The 19,661-nt window shown below is 45.0% G+C and overlaps 1 protein-coding gene across 5 annotated transcripts in view; it reads right to left on the bottom strand.

Moving 5' to 3' along the window:
* The window catches only part of GPCPD1 (glycerophosphocholine phosphodiesterase 1), a 741,593-nt gene that overhangs the window by 626,516 nt on the left and 95,416 nt on the right, over window positions 1-19,661 (bottom strand). For all 5 annotated transcript variants that reach the window (XM_069234162.1, XM_069234166.1, XM_069234163.1 and 2 more), the window contains exon 3: window positions 15,085-15,175. In XM_069234162.1, coding sequence (XP_069090263.1) covers window positions 15,085-15,175 — 91 coding nt within the window. The remainder of the gene's footprint in view (window positions 1-15,084; window positions 15,176-19,661) is intronic.

Here is a 19,661-nt window from a genome sequence, read left to right as displayed (position 1 = left end):
CACCAGCAACCACTGGCTCAAATTAGGCACTGGCTACATCCATAAAAAAACACATTTTCCTTCCAATTGAATCACTGCTCTTACTTACGCTCTCTGGCTCTGCTCATGTTTTATGAGCCAAAGAGGGTCTCATGTTTAAATCCGAAATTATCAATTAATCTGGCTTAGGATGTGGTCCCAAATAAATTGGATCCTTTGCTGAAGGTCTGTATTTTTTTAAGAAGCCTTGCAGTAGCTGACTTGATGCTAGCTCGAGTCAGGAACTTGTCTTCAGATAACTCTGCACATCCCAGAACCAATGGTAAGATGAGTCTAGTGGAGGCTCTTGGTTCAGTGTTTAAAATACTACCTAGACTGCTGATTGGGGCCTCAATTTTTATGTGTAGTTTTGTAGTTCCTTTGATCAGGACTTTATTTTTTTTTCTGTTACAGGATTTATTATTTTGATCTTCGTGATATACAACGTATGCATGATTCTTCCACAAGCCAGTATATGTTTTAATCACTGGCTAATGACTCATCATCCTGTAGAAGTTATTTTATTTAGCCTATTAAGGTCTCCAGAATGGTGTTGCACCATAAGATACTTCTTTGTATTTTATTAAGTTTTTCTATTGAGACTAAAATGTATAACAAAGCATATATAACAAGTCCAAAAATGAACATCTCAAACATCCACCTACCCAATGCTACCCCACCCGCCAAGTCACATTGACATTCCTTCCCCAATAGATATGCATAGTGAATTTATAGTCAGATGATAAATGTAGTACTGCCATGGATCTCAGTCTTGTACTTCAACACTGTTCATCAGCTTGCACCAATAAGTACTTTATCAAGGGCCCTAATATATCTTTAGGTCGTGACTCTCTAGGAAACTACTCAGCATACAATGTTAATTGGGCCTTAGAATATGTCAAACTAATCAACCATCGTTCCCTGGTTGACTTAACTCTGCCACCCTAATGAACAACAACCCTATGATTTGCCAAAAGCAGGGCAGTGGATACAAACCGTTGATTAGCCGGTTTAATATTTTGAATTAAGCCGAACATGCACACTATCGGATCACACATGATCTGTTCCTGTATCATCTCTGTGACAGTATCCATGACTTGCTTCCAGAATTCAGAAATGGCCGTACAATGCCAAACCAAGTGAAGAAAATCTGCATCGCCCGCCCCACATCGGACACAGTGCCCATCATTGGGCACCCAACATCTCTGAAGTTTCACAGCAGTGTAATACATTTGATGAAGGAATGAAATGTAGGATTCTTAGGTTACAATTTGCAGTCAGTAAGTAATTGCGCAGAGCAGAAAACCCATTCCTTCTTCCTTAATTCTCTCCCTAATGATACGAGCCCTGTTCGTATGTAGCGGCCAATCTGCTTGTGCTGCTGTATATACATTAGGGATTAAATGTTTGTGTGCATCGGTGATAAGCAGGACCTATAGGTAATTGAGATTGGGAGGGGCCACAGTTGTCTGAGGGTGTGAGCAGTTCGAAATCTACAGTAGAAGAAACTGAAAAGAGGAGTATACGCCTGAGTGGAGACAAGTGCCTCCAGACCCACGAAAACGTCATCAGGACATGCATCGCCCAGAGTTTTTAAACAGAGCCTGGTGAAGCAATTCAACGACCATGCCCTCTTGTAGTCAAAATCGCAGTTTGATACCACAAGGAAAGTGCTGGTGTTTACAACGGGAGTTTCCAAGCCGATCATCACAGCATGTGCCAGGCATGTGTAGTAGAGCATATAGTGGATGAGATGCCCTCCCAGCAATGTGGTAATAAAGCCTGGAGTGGAACCGGGTCATCTGCTTCGTGTTCCACCACAACATGAGGCATGTACTCATGTGCTACATACCAGTAGTGCACAAAGGGATCCTGTGCACATAGATAATTTAGAGATCTGGAGCATTACAACTGCCTCTCTCGTACGGTAGGGTAAGAACATGCCAACTGAGTCTGGGCTGCTTCCCCGCTCATACCAAAGTCAGTAGCAATGCCCGAATTCCCTTGCAAAAATGCACAGGCAGGATTATGGGTATATTTACAAATAAGTAGAGGAATTTCGGTAATATCACCATCTTTAATAGGACTACTCTGTCCTACTCTGTCTGTGGGACACCCAATCCTCCAGTTTGGATATTGCTGTGCCATAATTCTGCCGGATCACCAGATCGGGATCCCATCCACACCCCGAAGTAACTTACCAGTTTAGAGTCCCATTTCAGCTGGAACTCAATGGGGCACGGCGAAATATCCAGCATAAGTAAGAGAATAACAGACAAGGACCAACTGATACACAATCCAGCATAAAGTTCGAACCAGATGTTCCCAGATTACTGGGGAGAGTATAGCACCATGTTGACTGCATAAAGGGAAATACCTATAGATCGCAGACTAAACCAAATTGCTGCTGCAGAACAATGGTGAATCACATGCCAAGGGTTCCAGAGTGATTGCAAACAGCAGGGGTGACAATGGACACCCCTGCTGCATGCCGTTCCAACTGGGAAGGAAGCAAAATGTGCCAGTTGACACGCATAAGTCCTGCAAGCCATGTATACAGTCAGTGGACCCAGCAAAAGAACATTTTCGGTATACCCATACAGGTCATGATGGTGAAAAACAAGTTACTTACCTTCGGTAGCGCGTTTTGTGGTGGATACAATAGCTACCTATGGATTCCTCACCCTATGAATTCGTCCTTGCGCCAGCATCAGACGGAAAGTCTTTTTCCCAGCTCTCCACATCGACAAGGACGTCACAATTGCACGGCTCCAAGCAACTCCGTCTGACGTCACTGTGCCAATAAGAGGTCCTCGCCGGCCTGCTGGCGTCCGTTTCACCCATTTTTTACGTGCCTTTGAGGCGAACAGGTGAGAACCGACTTCCACAATAACTCCAATAAATACATAAAACCTTCATGATGCAACATAATCAAAAACCATCCTTTATATATACAGGAAAAATTAATATACACATACATCTATACAACCACATATCCTAGTGCAATCAGACAGGAAACGGGGAGGCGGGTGGGACTGTGAGGAATCCACAGGTAGCTATTGTATCCACCAGAAAAAGCGTTAACGAAGGTAAGTAACTTGTTCTTCTGATGGATACAAACTACCTGTGGATTCCTCACCTCATGAATAGAGTCCCAAAGCAGTACCGCACTTGGAGGTGGGTGCCCGTCTGATTACACCAAGAAATCCTGTAAGACAGATCGTGCAAAATGGCCGTCCCTCCGAACCTCAGAATCCAAGCAGTAATGCTTTGCAAAGGTATGGAGGGACACCCAAGCTGCCGCCTTTCAAATGTCCACCACCGAAACCCTCCCTTGCCAGGGCCGAAGTGGCCGACTTAGCCCTGGTGGAGTGGGCCCTGATGCCCTCAGGAGGAACTTTCTTTGCCAGTGAGTAGCAAACTTTTATACAAAGAATAACCCACCTGGAGATTGTTCTTTTATGGATTGCTCTACCCTTCCGCTGACCAACATACCCCACGAAAAGCTGATCCTCCAGGCGAAAGTCTTTCGTCCTCTCAATATAAAAACTGAGAGCCCTTCTAGGGTCCAATCGATGGAGTCTCTCTTACTCTTTTGAGGGGTGGGGAGGAGGTTAGAAAGAGGGAAGGGTAACAGTTTGCCCTATATGAAAAGGAGTGACAACTTTTGGCAGGAAAGACGCCCTGGTTTTCAGTACCACTTTATCAAGGAAAGAAAGGGGGGGGGGGGGGGGTGCTTTATGGAAAGGGCTTGAAGCACCCCAACCCTCCTAGCAGAGGTTATAGCGATTAGGAAAACAGTCTTAAGGACATGAATGCATGGGCTTGAACGGTGAACCCATCAGAAATGTTGAAACAAGATTTAATTCCCACTGAGGCATATGAAAGGGTGTGGGAGGAAACTTATTAAGCAAGCCCTTAATAAATCTATTTACAATTGGAGATTTAAATAAAGAGGGCTGGTCCGGGAGGCAAAGAAAAGCCGATAGAGCAGCCAAATAACCTTTAACTATAGCTACTGCACAGCCTTTCTTTGCTAAATCAAGAGCAAATAAAACATCTGAAAGGTGGGCATTCAAGGGAGCTTTCGGTTTCTCTCCACACCAAATCACAAATTTATCCCACCTACTGGCATAAATGGACTTAGTGGAGTGTCGCTTTGACAATAGAATAACATCCACTACATCCGGAGGGAGAGAAAAGGAACTCAGGTTGCCCCGTTGAATCTCCAGGCATGAAGGTGCAGGCTCTGGAGGTGGGGGTGTAGGACCTACCCGTGCGACTGAGAGGAGGTCTGCCCTGAGCGGGAGACGGGACGGAGGGCACTTTGAGAGTTGCAGAAGGTCTGTGTACCACACCCTTCTTGGCCAATCCGGTGCCACCAAGATGACTTGGGCCCTGTCTTGGCGAATATTCCTCAGGACCCGAGGAATCAAGGGTATTGGGGAAGGGGGGGTGAAACGCATAAAGCAACTGGGCGTCCCAGGGTATTTGAAACACGTCCCCCAACGCTCCTTGCATCGGATACTGGAGACTGCAGAACGAAGGGCAGTACGCGTTCTCTTCTCCCAAGTGGTGAATAGATCTACCTGCGGAGATCCCCACATCCCAAAGATGTACGGGACCAGGTCTGGATGGAGACTCAACTCGTGATCAGCCGAGAAGTGCAGACAGAGACTGTCCACACGTGAGTTCAGAACCCCAGCCAAATGATTTGCTATCAAGCAAATCTGATGGTACTGAGCCCAGGACCAGAGCCGCAGCGCTTCTCTGCAGAGAAAGTATGACCCTACTCCTCCCCTGCTTGTTTGCGTACCACACTGCGGTAGTGTTGTCTGTGAGGACTTGAACCGACTGACATGCAAAGGGAAGGGAGAGCCAGACGTATCGCCCGCAGTTCCAACAGATTGATATGAAACATCTGTTCCTCCGGAGACCAATGACCCTTGATCTCCAGATCACCCAGATGAGCACCCCACCCTAGAGTGGAGGCATCCGTTACAACTGTGGCCACTGGAGGTGGTAGTGAGAATGGCCTTCCTTGAGAAAGGTTGCCGTCCACTGCCCACCATTGGAGATCTGCTGCAGTGTCCCTGGAGATCCTTAGCGAATCCGCAAGATCTCCTTTGTGCTGAAACCACTGCCTGTGGAGGCACCACTTGAAAGCCCTCATATGCCAGCGCACATGAGTGACCAACAGAATGCAAAAAGCAAACAGACCAAGCAGGCGTAAGACCTTGAAGACTGGAATAACCGCTCCATTTCGAAACATTGGAATCAGTGCCTGAATGTCCCGAATCCACTGAGGCGGGGGGTAGGCCCGATACAATGTTGTGCCCAGTACTGCCCCTATGAACAGGAGGCGTTGAGGGCTCCAGGTGAGACTTGGGCACGTTTATCGGAAACCCCAGATCGAACAACAACTGGGTTGTCACCTGCAGGTGATGCAGCACCAGCTCTGGAGACTTGGCTTAGACCAACCAATCATCCAGGTAGGGGAATACTGCTCTTCCCTTCCTCCTGAGATGTGCTGCAACCACTGCCATCACCTTTGTGAAGACTCAAGGTGCTGAAGTAAGCCCAAATGGAAGGACCGCAAACTGGTAGTGTTGCGACCCCACCACAAACCGGAGATACTTCCAGTGCGACTTGAGTACAGGGATATGAAAGTACACATCCTGCAAGTCGACAAGACACCATCCCATCCTCTTTGTTCAACACCATAAGTACCTGCGCTAGAGTCAGCATTTTTAAGTTCTCCTGCTTGAGGAACCAATTCAAAATCCTCAGGTCTAGGATCGGTCTCAGGCGACCGTCCTTCTTGGGGAATCAGGAAATATCTTGAATAACAACCCTGATCCCTTTCCTGCTCTTGAACCAACTCTACCGCACCCTTTGATAACATGGCCAGAACCTCCTGTTGCAACAGGAGATGGTCTTCTGAACAAAAAGAGGAACGGGGGTGGGGGAGGGAGTAGGAAACTCCTGAAAGGGGACAGCATATCCTTTTTCCACAATATTCAACACCCAGGAGTCTGTTATCAACTACCACTTGCGGAGAAAAAGACAAAGCCTTCCCCCTACAGGAGAGGCATGTTCAATAAGGTGGGGAAAACTAGGGCTGCTTCCACGGCTGTTGTCCACCAGAGGAAGAGGAGGATGATGAAGGGTGCTCCTGGGCTGCCCCTCTCGCTCTAGCCCTCCCTCACCCTCTAAAGGATCAATAGGATGGATTGGCAGGTTGTTGGGCCGAGTACTGGGGCCTCCGAAGAACTGCCCCACGACCAAACCCTCTGAACCTACGAAAAGGCCTATAAGGGGCAGCAGGGGTAGCCTGTAAGCCTAAGGACTTTGCTGTAACCCAGCTGTCTTTAAAACGTTCAAGGTCAGAGTCTGCTTTCCCCCCAAACAGCCTTTTACCATCGATGGGCAAGTCTACTAAGGTGGTCTGTACATCCAAGGCGAATCTGGAGGACCTCAGCCAAGCGTACCTCCTTGTAGCAACAGATGTCCCCATTGCCCTGGCAACTGAGTCAGTTGTATCAAGGTCAGATTGTATAATCTGCTGTGCCGCAGCCTGCACAGCCGCAAAGAGTGTTCCAAAAGACCTCTGTGCATCCTGTGGCAGATCCCCAACCATAGCCTTGGCCGAGTCCATAAGGGCATGGACATACCTGACCAGCACACAGGTAGCATTTGCAGCCTTGAGCGCCATGCTGCAAGCCGAAAATATATTTTTCGAAGACTGTTCCTTTCGTTTGGACTCTCTATCAGACAGGACTACAGAGAATGAACCACGAGCAGTGCTTGAACCACTAAACTCTCCGGAGTTGGATGACGTGAAAGGAAACCAGGATCCCCGGATGCTCCCCTATGCCTCCTTGCTACAGCCCTATTCACAGCCAGAGACGAAACTGGTTTCCTCCACAAGTCCATAATAGGCTCCATCAATGCCTTGTTGAAAGGCAGCAAAGGAACAGCCGAGGACGTAGAGGGATGCAGCACCTCAGTTAGCAGATTTGTCTTCTCTGCTGCAGATAAAGGCAGGTCTAAATAGTCCACTGCTTTTCTAATGACCGAATGAAATGTCGATGCCTCCTCCGTAAACTCCTCTGGAGAGTAAATGTCCCATTCAGAGGAAGTATCCAGTCCACTGGCTGAACCCAATCCTTGGTATTCATCCGAAGGCTCTACAAGCTCGCCCTCCTCCAATGGCGCTTTTCTTCCTCTTCAAAGAGACGCAAGGCCTTCCTTCAAGATCTCAAGAGGGACTCTAGCCTCGGCATCGAATTCACAGACGCCGAAGACATCACTTTCGAATCCCGACAGGGTAAAGGAGAGGATGGATGAATCCGAGAATCACTCTGATCCAGCGCCAACACAGACTCCAACGGCGCCTCCTTCAGAGTCGGCTGGCACGAAGGTAATGGGGCCGGATGGCCAGGGGATAGTATTTGCATCATCTGACACTGTGATGGCAATGACGCCACGGATCTAGATGGTGACGCCATACCTCATCATGGAGACATCGGCGTCGACCCGGCACCCCTAACCGGGAAAAACGGCATAAACGGCCTCATCTTATATGGAGCCGGGGAGCCCAGTGAAAATGCGAATGGCCCCGTGGGACCCGCCGGTGCACCAGCAGGGGCCATACACTGGAAAACAGCATACATAGCATTTAGAAATGCTGCCGGATTCGGTCCCGGAGCCGGTAAGGCAGGATATCTCTGGTGCCAGGAAAAAAAACAGCGTCTAAGGCACGGAAAAAAGGAAACTGACGTCAGCACGCCGGGGAGGACCTCTTATTGGCACGGTGAAATCAGACTGAGTCGCGTGGAGCCGTGCAATTGTGACACCCTCGTCGACGTGGAGTGCTGGGAAGACGACTTTCCGTCGGATGCCGGTGCAAGGACGAATTCATAAGGGGAGGAATCCACAGGTAGTTTGTATCCATCAGAACATATAAATAGAGTTGAATGCTTTAGCAGCGTCCAAAAGGATGGCCGCTGCCGGCATGGAGAGATCTAACTGATGTAGCAAGCTGCATATTAAGTGTTGTGGAATGCAGTGGAAGAAAGCAGGATTGGTCCGGCAGTACTAGCCCGTGAAGAAGTGGCTGCTAGAGAGCCGCTAATATTTTTGCTGGTATTTTAGCATCCATATTTATTAGAGAAAACGGTCTATAGGACTAGCATAGATAAGTCGCCTTATCAGGATTGAGCAGCGTTCCAGAGTGAAGGGGGCAGAGTCTGCTTTCTGGTACACCTACTTGTACATAGAATGTAAGTGGGGAGGCCAAGAGGTCCATATATTCTTTATGGAAATCTCTGGTCAATCAGTCCATTCCGGGAGCTTTTCTATTTGGGAGCGATCAGATTGCCTCTAACATCCTCGAAAGTGAACGGCTACTGTAGGAATTTACATTGGCCCCAAGATAACAAGGCCAAGGAAAATATCTTATAAATATAACCCAATGCCAGACACGGGAGCTGTATTCTAGGTTTATACAGGTCAGATTAAAATTTCTGAAACACCTTGAGGATAGCCGGTTTATTTTAATAATACCTGCTGCGGTCATCCGTTATTTTTAGTGCCCGTCTCTACCCTGTAGGAGTAGACAATTTAAGGGCTAGGCTATGCCCTAGTCGCCTCCCTGCAACAAACTCGTGCCACATGATGATTCAATAAGAACTGTGAATCGTGCTCTACCAAGTGCTGGAAATCCATAAGAGATTCCCAGATTTTACCAAGTGTGAACGTTTGTGGATTAGTGTATTGTGCACTCTCAGGAGAGCGTAATTGGGCCTCTATAGTGTGGAGTTGTTTCCAATGGCTTTGAGTACCCGAGCTTGTGTACCGATACAAACCCCACCTCAGATCACGACTTTGGACTACTCACGGACTCCACATTATAATAAGGTTAAAATGGCTGACCTCAGTTCCTCACTAAAGGCAGCATCGAGTAGCCCCGATGCTCTAAATCTCCACGTAAGAGGTGCAGGAGCCACAACTGGGAGCGTGCTGCTAAGGTGTACGGGAGAATGATCAGACAATGTTTTGGGGAGATGTGTAGCCACCGTTCCCACAGATGAGTCTCACCCAATATCAGCCAATAATCCAAATGGGACCATGTCACAAGTACTGACGATGTAAATGCACCGTCTTTTTTTTGTGCAAGGATGGTGGAGGCACCAGGCAGCCATCAGCCCTCACTCCGTAACACCCTCCTGCAGAAAAGCAGCAGCTTTTTTACCTTGCCAGTCAATGATGGAAGATCCATCCAATTTGGCATCTAGATAGGTGTTTCATGTCCCCACCCCATAGTAAGTTGGACGCCGGTAAGCTATGCAGGACTCCACACAGACAGGTGGAATCTGGATTAATTTCCACATTGGTCGCATTCTTATGTAAGGAAAGTGTCATTTAAACTTCCTTGTACAATAGCAAGGCGTCCCTGTTTGTCTAGGATGGATTGTGTGACTGTGAAGGGGATCCCATGTTTGATCAATAGGATAACATTATGGGCATAAGAGGAATAAGACGAGGCCAATCTGAATACGGACCATCGGGTGCCACCTGCTCTGTTTGTGCGAAATGAGATTCTTGTATGAATGAGATATGTATATCACTTCTGTCTAAATAATTAAGGACCAAGCAGGGTATATTAAGCCAGCACACATTCCAAGTTAATAAGTTCATCCAGCCTCCTTGTCTACCCATTGAGAAAATGCTGTCTCCAAGTCTGCAAAGCATGATTTTCCAAAGGGTATAAGGCGCAGGTTATCACTGGCATTTGCAACACGTAGGTGGTGCAACAACAAATAAACAACCCCCAAACCCACTTCAGCAGTTTAACTTTGCTACCGACATTCCCGTGTAACACATACTATATGTACTGTTTGTATACTATAGTCCCCCACCTAACATAAAATGAACAAACAAAATTGAAAATACTGCTACAGAACCAAACTAGTTGGGACACTGTCACTCGTGGGGGTTCGCCAGGCTCCCAGTACCTTTGGGAGATCGGAGGTGGCTGGAATACTTTCTCATCATCTGAGCATGCACCAACAGGGCAGAGAGTGTGTGCTAACACCCTCAATAAAATTCTGTTTGCCCCGGTGCACCGGACAGCTCTGCACCACCATCAACAGTGAGCTCAAATATTGTCGACTCTTATGGAATTAAATAAACATCATCTGCAGAGACCTTCACGGGTGTATCGCGTTTGCATGGCATTACAGTTCTCAGAAATTCTTTTGCTTGCAGAGTACAGGATGGAATATCAAAGTTTGACTCGGAGGATGCTTTTTTTTATTTTTATAAAAACAGACAAATTCTTGGTGGGCCGCCTGTACTGCAACAGTGAAATCAGGGTAGAAGTGTATTTGGTTCTCCTCCTAACTTATGGTTTGTTTTTCACATGCTAATCTTAGTACAAACATTCTGTCCTGGTCGTTTCATAGCCTAGCGGTGATTGGCCTAGGCTAACGGAGGAGGGGCATGCCATGAGCAAACGGTGTGCAAGTTCTACTATAAGCAGTTTTGATTAGGCATAAACACCAAAACCCAAAAGTAGCATCTGCTCCACATGGTTACATCTTCCCCGCATTGGTTGATTCAGGCACACCTGTAATTTGCATGTTATTGTGCCTTGATCACACCTCTAAATCCTAATTTTTTTGCATGAATGACAGAAGACCTTTTCCATTTTGAGGTATTTCGTTCGGAAAGTTTGCAAATCATTTTCTGTTGATTAAATTCTTTGTTCCGCCTCTGTCCAACGTGAGGACTGTTGATCCAGCGCCGCAGAGACGTGACCCATCCGGAGACTCAGGGTGTCAATCTAACAGTCTATGGCCTGTAGACTAGTTTGCATTGTCAATAGGGTTGTCTCCAACATTATCTGCCATTTGCACACTGTCAGGCGCAGTTCCCTGTGTCGCCTTAATGGAGGTCCTAGATTCAAAATGCATGCGGGATTAATTTATCTGCTTTCTCCATGGTGCATGGGCATGTCACTGCTCAGGTCTACTACAGAGTCCACTATTTCAACACACCACTTAGTAAAGCAATTGTCAGTTCACACTGAGATTACCGGGTGTAGGATATAGCGTGAAGCATACACCTAATACAGGATCCTAGTCGCTTCACACCACACCCCCACCCAGCACCGCACAGACTGAACAGCAATGGGCTAGGGCCACTTGCACTCCGATCCACTTCGATCCAAGTCTCCTAGACCCCGAACAGCAGAAACACTACCGCAGCAGGACAAGCCGCGTCCCTGCACAGCATCAAACCATCGTCTCCACAGCCTGCCATCCCACTAGGCTCCTCACCAGTCTATGCTGTATTCCTGTCCTGGGTCCCCCAACACACCAGACGCAGCCTCTCGCAGCTGCGGTCACCTGATGGACACACTCATTTATCCACGGTCTGGCCTGCAGGTAAGCGCAATCGGATTGCAGCCTAGAAGGCCCTGCAGGCTTCTTTTCTCAGTCTCCGCGGTGCTGACCGACGTCCAGATCGGGCATTTCTGCACTGGCCCCTCCAATTGTCACCCTTCTACATCCTCAACCCCACACATCTCCCCACCAGGATCAACTACAGGGGTCACAACAATTTTTCCTTTGCTTAGACTGCAGATGGGCAGATTTACAATCCCGGCCTGCTAGAGACACAAAAGCAAAAAAGTAGTTCACTCACAGTCAAACATATTGGCAATTGTGCAGTAATCAATGTAACAGGGTTTGTTCCCAAAGGGGTAACGAAAGCACCCCAAATCGAGAGAAATAAAAAGCATTTACCAATGTATCGAAGGATTTTTGAAAGGCAAACCCAAGAACAGGTGAAAGTGGCTGGCATGAGGTGGGTGTGGTTAAAAGCCCACAGATAGATGACAAAACGTCAGAAAAAACAGTGCTTGAGAGCTACTATGCTCAACCTAAACATGCTGATTACTAATGGATCCCACATATTTGCACGCTGCTCTAGATCCAGCCTCTTCTATGCACTACATGGTCCCTCCCCTCATCTTTAAACATTAAAAAGCAGGAGTTCACTTACAAAGGTTTCTTACAAGATATCTATAACTAGTGGCTTTTGTAGCCAGCATACCCAAATATTCGTATTAGCACGCTCAATAGGGAACCCTTGCCCAACTGATATTAGGTAAAAGGTAATTTGCCCTGTGCAGAGGACCACATAAAGAAGCTCCTGCAATCCCCTCCCTCTTCCCAGCCACTAAACCATCAGTTGACACTGAAAATGGAACACAGCTGATGAACGGGGCAGATTTAAGAAAAATGCATATGTAACAGCCCAACGCATAGGTAAAACAAGCATTTGCAATGCAATAGGTCTTGCATTTTCTTGAATTAGAGCTACTGGCATTGTAAATTCATAGCCGTTCTTTTGTTGCCACATACATTCATCAACCCTGCCTCATAATTTCGTCTTTTCCTGCCATACAATTACAGTGGCCCTGTATAAAACTAAAGCACTTCCATGTTCCTTCTTCCTCTATCTGCAGCAAAAAACGAAAATGTTGCAATTAAGCAGCGTTTAATTGGGCAAAGCTTAATTGAAGCACGCTAACGTGTTTAATGAAGGCAAATATGTGCTTACAAAAAACACACAATTTCCACTTAAAAACTATAGCTGAACCACAGAACACATTGGTCACACGAAAATAAATATTTTTAAAAGCTAATGCCTGCATAATAACACAACTGTATCATTTAATATTCATGTTTGCGTGTTGTTTTACTGGTGTGTCCCATATGGTGTTTGTCTGCAATTTACACTGTTTAGGTGTAATTCACTTCGAAAGTTTTATTACATCTGATAACATCACTGCTGTCTACAGAGCAAGTCAGCCTGAAAGTCATTTACACTCTTTCACCTCGGTTATGCTGCCCTTTTCACAAACGCATGCTAATGTTTCTGCTCTGGGTTTTTGTTTTTCACATTAAACTTTCATCTCCCCAGAAGTATTTTTCTATGCTAATTTGGTGTATTTCACAGTGGTTACGAGTAAAGAGCGATCCATGGCCTTGTGTTAAAAATGTTTTTTACAACATAACATGTTGCTGTTTAAACTTCTAGCCTGGCAGCTTGTTTATAGTTTGGAGCTGAAGGACAGTTTCATAGGTTAGGGTTTGCATTTCTAATAAATTATTCTTTATTTTGCCCACAGAAAATCAATGAGGCAGAAAAATAACTGGTGGCCCTTTAACAAAAATTGTTTGTGCCCTGCTTTGGAACACACTGAGAACATAAGTGTGACTTCTTCAGATCCAGCTGTCACTCTACACAGAAGGCTGATTTATTTTTCCCCGACAGTGAAGCCATAAGCTTTATGTTTTTAACTTACACCCACAATTGCCTTGTTAGCGTACACAAAAAGTATGTTTTTTCTAGGTTCAGCTGTCACTTTACACTGCAAGCTAATAACTACTGCATATACTTTTACGAGTACATAATACTAAAGCAGGCTCATTTGAATTTGCAAATAAGCTATTTTTCCATTGTTTGTGTTGCGCTTTTGTTTTGGGTTTATTATGACTTTCCCAAGTGTCTCTTTTGGTCAAACTAAATGCAGCGCTGTAAACTGAAACTTGGAATTATTCTAAGGCAGTGCAGCGGGTGAATGCGGCTGATGCAAAGAGCGTGTTGCAGGCAGGTCACAGACTGCATTCAATCTCCAAATGTTAAAATAACTCTGGTAACTAATGTTATTTCTATAGAGAGCTTACATTTCTCTAGTGGAAGCTTGGACTGATTATAAGGTAGCACAGAAGGTTAATGTGCCTGCTGCGAGGAATATGAATTAGGCAGATCAGAACTAGCAACTAGTCTATCAAGCTCACACGAAAGACAATATTTACGGGCTGCTTGCAAGCAGCGCAAATGTCACTGGAAGGACTGATAGGGATGGTTTTTGTTAAAGCTCTTTTCCCCTTCAGAGACATTTCTGAGAGTGACTGAAACAAGGGGCTGGCTCAGCCCTTCATTCCTGATAGTTGGAAGGATTTTGGTTTGTGCACCGTTTCGAAGTAATACCGTAGTACCACCACAGTGAAAAACAAAAACAAGAGCTGCTCAGAACTGAATGTACCCAAAACACAGGCTGATCAACCCGTGCCTCTAAAACAGAGGCTTTTGTGAGAGGAAGAACGGGCATAACAGAGAAATAAGTACAACACACAAAGACATGATCAGTAAACAACTAATAAAACAATGAAAGTGATACAGTTTCACATAAGTGAGCCGACGGCCGCCATAAGCATCAGCGTGAAGAGGCACAAAAGTTAAAATAAGTTTGCTTGCAGTCAAACATATTGACAAAAGTGCAATTAGTCATATAACCTGGGCAATAGCCAAGGAGGCAACAAACTACCCTAAGGAGGGACAAACGTAAAACATTTACCAAAAAAATGAAAGGATTTTTGAAAGGCGAGCCCATGAAAGAATGATAGTAATGGGCATGCCCTGATACATACCAACAAGTTGGAAAAGCAGCGCCTGTGCGCTGCTATGCTCAATCTGAAAAAGTACTTCAGTATTACAAAAATGAGAAGGTGAGTTAATTTTGCTCTACTGTGGTAACAAATAAATGGGTTGATGTGTTTATTAGTTAAGGTGCTCTATCTCCATGCCACTTCCCAGAGAGACTAATCATACTTGGTTCACCTGGGCTGTCCAGATGTTAATGGGAATCTACAATGCAAACCAATTTCTTTTTTTTATTTTATTTTTTATTTTAAATCTTCTACATTCTAGTAACTATTACTTTAACCTCAGTTCCAACACTAGTCTGCCCCTTACTAAAAAAACTCCCCTTTACCTTACACTGCATTCGTATGTCAAGGTTTTAGAAATCGCAAAACTGCCCGAAATTGAATAACAGGTTGTCTACACAGAAGAAAGTTAGGAGGTACAGTACAAAATAAGTTACTATGCATTTTGTTTTTATCAAAGCAGCACTTTAAAGATATGCATTTTGCATTATAATCCAGCAGTACTCTGAAGAAAAACAGGAATTCTCTAGCTACACACCTATCATTTGCATCAGGAAGAAGTGTGACTGCTTTCTGAGGATTCCAATTTCCCAGTGCATGAGTACTCCCACAAACTGCAATAATTTCACCTGTAAAAACAAACCAGTTCACTATTTAGACGTACTAGTTGAGAACATACAGCTTCAAACAGTACTATACAATTTTAATGAAAGAAAAACGCTATAATAAAGTTTATGACGTATCTTCAAGTCCTAAACAAGATAAGCATAACACTACAAAATGTAAGTGATCAAGAATTAAGTCATTCACAATTATATCACATTCTAGCGAAAAAGGAACGGTTACTTACCTGTAATCATGAACAGATTCCAAATAAAAGACCGTAGTTCTGTATGATTTTTAACTGAATGAATCAACTATTCCTAACTTATAAATAAAACAGGAAATGGGGAAAACTGGCACCATCCTCACTATGTGTGAATTTTCACACTTTCACGTTAAGACAATTCAGGGTACCGAGCAGTATTAGTTACCTGCAAGACAGTTTTCCGAAATCGAATAGAACCAAGTAGTCCCTTTCCTTGTAGATTACTGTATTTAAACTATCTTTGTAGTATGAGACAAACATTTGATTCAAAGTATAAGCAAGTTATTTGGGCTGTTTTAGAAACGTGAGGACATGGAAGAGTTAATGAGTGCATTCTAAGACAGTTATACAAATTAACCATGGTTAGAGTACAGTTGGGTCGAAAAAGGAAGGGACTTACCACTTTAAGCAGAAAATATAAGATGGGTTTGAATTTTAAAGAAGGTCTCTAACATTTTTTTCAATAACCAATTTTTGGTTCATTTATGTCCCTAGTGTGGAGGCAATAAGCATCTCTAGATCACTATTTGTCAACAACAATTCATGCCCAAGACAGAAATTCAAATGACGCCCCAGTTGAGAGGCTAATAAAAAGTTATAAATATCAGAAAAACAATTTAACAGTCTTTCATTAGAATGCTACACTAGTCCAAACATCCGTTTCCCATGGGCAATGTAAACAATTATTTAAGGAATACATTACACGAGTAGTCTTTAGTCTAACAGCCAAAACTGATTTGGACAAATACAACTCAAGTTTACCAGTAGCCATAATGGGATTTCAAACAAATCGTATGGGTAGAAGGTGGAACATCTTGTAAAGCCCAACATAAGAAAAGCAGTTCTCTCAGCTGTATGTCCAATCTGCAAACTCAGTTCCACAAACTGCTTCGCAGCTATTCTTACGGACAAAGTAGCCAAAGAAATGTACTGTAATCTTATAAACCTTTCTATAGCTCTAGAAGCGTTTTCCAGGTGGTCTCAAGACTAGACAAATGTCTCTCCTAAAACAACAAAAAGAACACTACTGATGAGAGTAACAACTTCTGAACGATCCTGGAAAGCTGTGCAAAGAGTCAACTCAAGTAGTTTGTCCACAGAAATAATTTTCTTGATGACTTGCACTCTGGCTTCAGAGCCGGCTGCAGCACAAAAAATGCTATTCTGCAAATCACAAATGATGCTCTTCATATACTCGACAATTTTTATTCTTGCCTGCTGACCTTACTTGATCTGGGCAGAGTTTGTTATGGTTAATTAGGATACATTCATTTATAAGCTAAAAGACAGCAGCGGCACTGAAGGCGACATTCTGGATTGGTTCACGTTGCCACTAGCAAACTTGTGAAACCTGATCAAATTTGGTAGTTTGATGTCCAACACAGTAGATGTTTCTCAAGGCATTACACAAGGATGGGTCATAGTCCCTTGCTCTATTTAATCTTTATCTGAAACTCCTGGGTGAGGTCATAAAAGAAACCAGCTTATCTTGCTATTATTACTGTTATACCTGGCATCGGTAGGCTCGAGTTCCCCTGTCTTTTTTGCTTCTGACTTCCTGTTTTGACTGTGTTCTATATTTCGGTTTTGCTGGTTATAGGACTCTGAGCACTTTACCACTGCTAACCAGTGATAAACTGCAAGTGTTTCCTCTGTAAATTGTATTGGTGAATGTTTTATCCATGATTTGGCATATTTGATTTACTAGGAAATTACTAGTGAAGTGCACTTTGTGCGCCCAGTGACTATGTATCAAATGCCACCAGTGTGCCTGCAGCACTGATTTTGCCACCCACACGAGTAGTCCTGTAAACAGGTCTCAGACCCGCCACTGCAGTGTGTGCCTGCAGTTTTGAACTGTAATTTCGAACTGGCAAGTGCACCGACTTGCCAGGCCCAAACCTCCCCTTTTACTACATGTAAAGCACCCCTAAGGTAGGCCGAAGGCAGACCCATGGGCAGAGTGCAGTGTATTTAAAAGGTAGGAAATGCACTGGTAGTAAAATACTGCTAAATTCATTTTTCAGTATTGCTAGGCCAATCTCTTCCATAAGCGTAACATGTGTATTGCCTTGAAATATCTTAAGTGCAATTTCCCATTGGGAGCAGACAAATGTGGGGTTTGAGGTCTCTGAATTCACAATTTAAAACTACACTTCTTGGTGAAATTGATAATTGAATTGCAAGTCTGAAAATGCCACTTTTAGAAAGTGAGCATTTGTGCTTAACCATTCTGTGCCTCTGTCTGTAGAGTATAGTCTGAATTCACAAAAACCCTAACTGTCATCCTGACATTCTCGAAAGTCACACAAAGGGAGCGGAGGTGTGTCCTGATGGCCTCTCACCAGACTAATGTATCTTTCTGAGCTAGAGTGGTGGGAGGAGGTGATATGTGCACCTGAATCTGGCTGTGCTTGCCCTTATACAATCCAGTCTCCAACCCCCTAGAGTGCCTGGGGCCAGGGCAGGAAAAGGCAGAGTCTTGTGCACTAAAAAGACTTCTCTTTGAAGTTTGCCAACTTCAAAAGGCAGAAATGAGTGTAAGTACTGGACCTTTGACACTACAAAGTTAAAACACTTCTGGACTGAGGACATTATGCCAGGAAGAGGAGCTGGATGCCATACTAGGAACTGCCAATCTGCCATTTGTTTTTTTGTGCTGGCCTGATGCTTCTGTCCTGAGAGTGAAGGGACTGGACTTTATTTTGCACATAGTGTTTTCCAAGGATCCAAGGATCTCCAATGGCTTGAACTGAGCTTGCCTCCTGTTAAGAAGTCTCAGGGATATCAAAGACTATCTGCCACTGCCTGGGCTCTTCTGCCGAGTTGCCAAGGGGTTGAGCAGGGATTATCTTTGCTGGGCAACTCCCTTACCTGGACTAGAGTGAGGGTCCCTACTTGGACAGGGTGTAAACCACTGCCAACTACAGACCCCATTTCTAACAATTATGCAGACAATACTCAGTTGTATTTGAAGGTGCCCTCTCAAAACAACTCCTTATTGGTCCTACCTCAAGGTAAACTACAGTCTTGGCTTACCAATCACTTCCTAAACTTTTATACAAATAAATCCTAATTTCGACTTTTCTGTATCTATTCTACTACAATCGTAGACTGTTCTCCAATCATCAATTGATTTCATTCTTGATAAGAGGCACATTCTTCAGAGTCACTGTAAGGAAATGCCTCCTTGGCATGGTTACCCCCTGACTTTTTGCCTTTGCTGATGCTATGTTTTGAATTGAAAGTGTGCTGAGGCCTGCTAACAAGGCCCCAGCACCAGTGTTCTTTCCCTAACCTGTACTTTTGTTTTCACAATTGGCACACCCTGGCATCCAGGTAAGTCCCTTGTAACTGGTACCCCTAGTACCAAGGGCCCGGATGCCAGGGAAGGTCTCTAAGGGCTGCAGCATATCTTATGCCACCCTGGGGACCCCTCACTCAGCACAGACACACTGCTTGCCAGCTTGTGTGTGCTGATGAGGACAAAACGAGTAAGTCGACATGGCACTCCCCTCAGGGTGCCATGCCAACCTCACACTGCCTATGCAGTATAGATAAGTCACCCCTCTAGCAGGCCTTACAGCCCTAAGGCAGGGTGCACTATACCATAGGTGAGGGCACCAGTGCATGAGCACTGTGCACCTACAGTGTCTAAGCAAAACCTTAGACATTGTAAGTGCAGGGTAGCCATAAGAGTATATGGTCTGGGAGTCTGTCAAACACGGACTCCACAGCACCATAATGGCTACACTGAAAACTGGGAAGTTTGGTATCAAACTTCTCAGCATAATAAATGCACACTGATGCCAGTGTACATTTTATTGTAAAATACACCCCAGAGGGCACCTTAGAGGTGCCCCCTGAAACCTTAACCAACTACCCGTGTAGGCTGACTGGTTTTAGCAGTCTGCCACACTCGAGACATGTTGCTGCCCACATGGGGAGAGTGCCTTTGTCACTCTGTGGCTAGTAACAAAGCCTGCACTGGGTGGAGATGCTATCACCTCCCCCAGGCAGGAGCTGTAACACCTGCCGGTGAGCCTCAAAGGCTCACCCCCTTTGTTCCAGCACCACAGGACACTCCAGCTAGGGGAGTTGCCCGCCCCCTCCGGCCACAGCCCCACTTTTGGCGGCAAGGCCGGAGGAAATAATGAGAATAACAAGGAGGAGTCACTGGCCAGTCAGGACAGCCCCTAAGGTGTCCTGAGCTGACGTGACTAACTTTTAGAAATCCTCCATCTTGC

Source organism: Pleurodeles waltl, chromosome 5 (genome assembly GCF_031143425.1).
Source record: "Pleurodeles waltl isolate 20211129_DDA chromosome 5, aPleWal1.hap1.20221129, whole genome shotgun sequence".
NCBI classification, from domain to species: domain Eukaryota; kingdom Metazoa; phylum Chordata; class Amphibia; order Caudata; family Salamandridae; genus Pleurodeles; species Pleurodeles waltl.
Note: the sequence above shows the minus strand (reverse complement) of the source record. Positions and strands in the feature narration are given on the sequence as shown.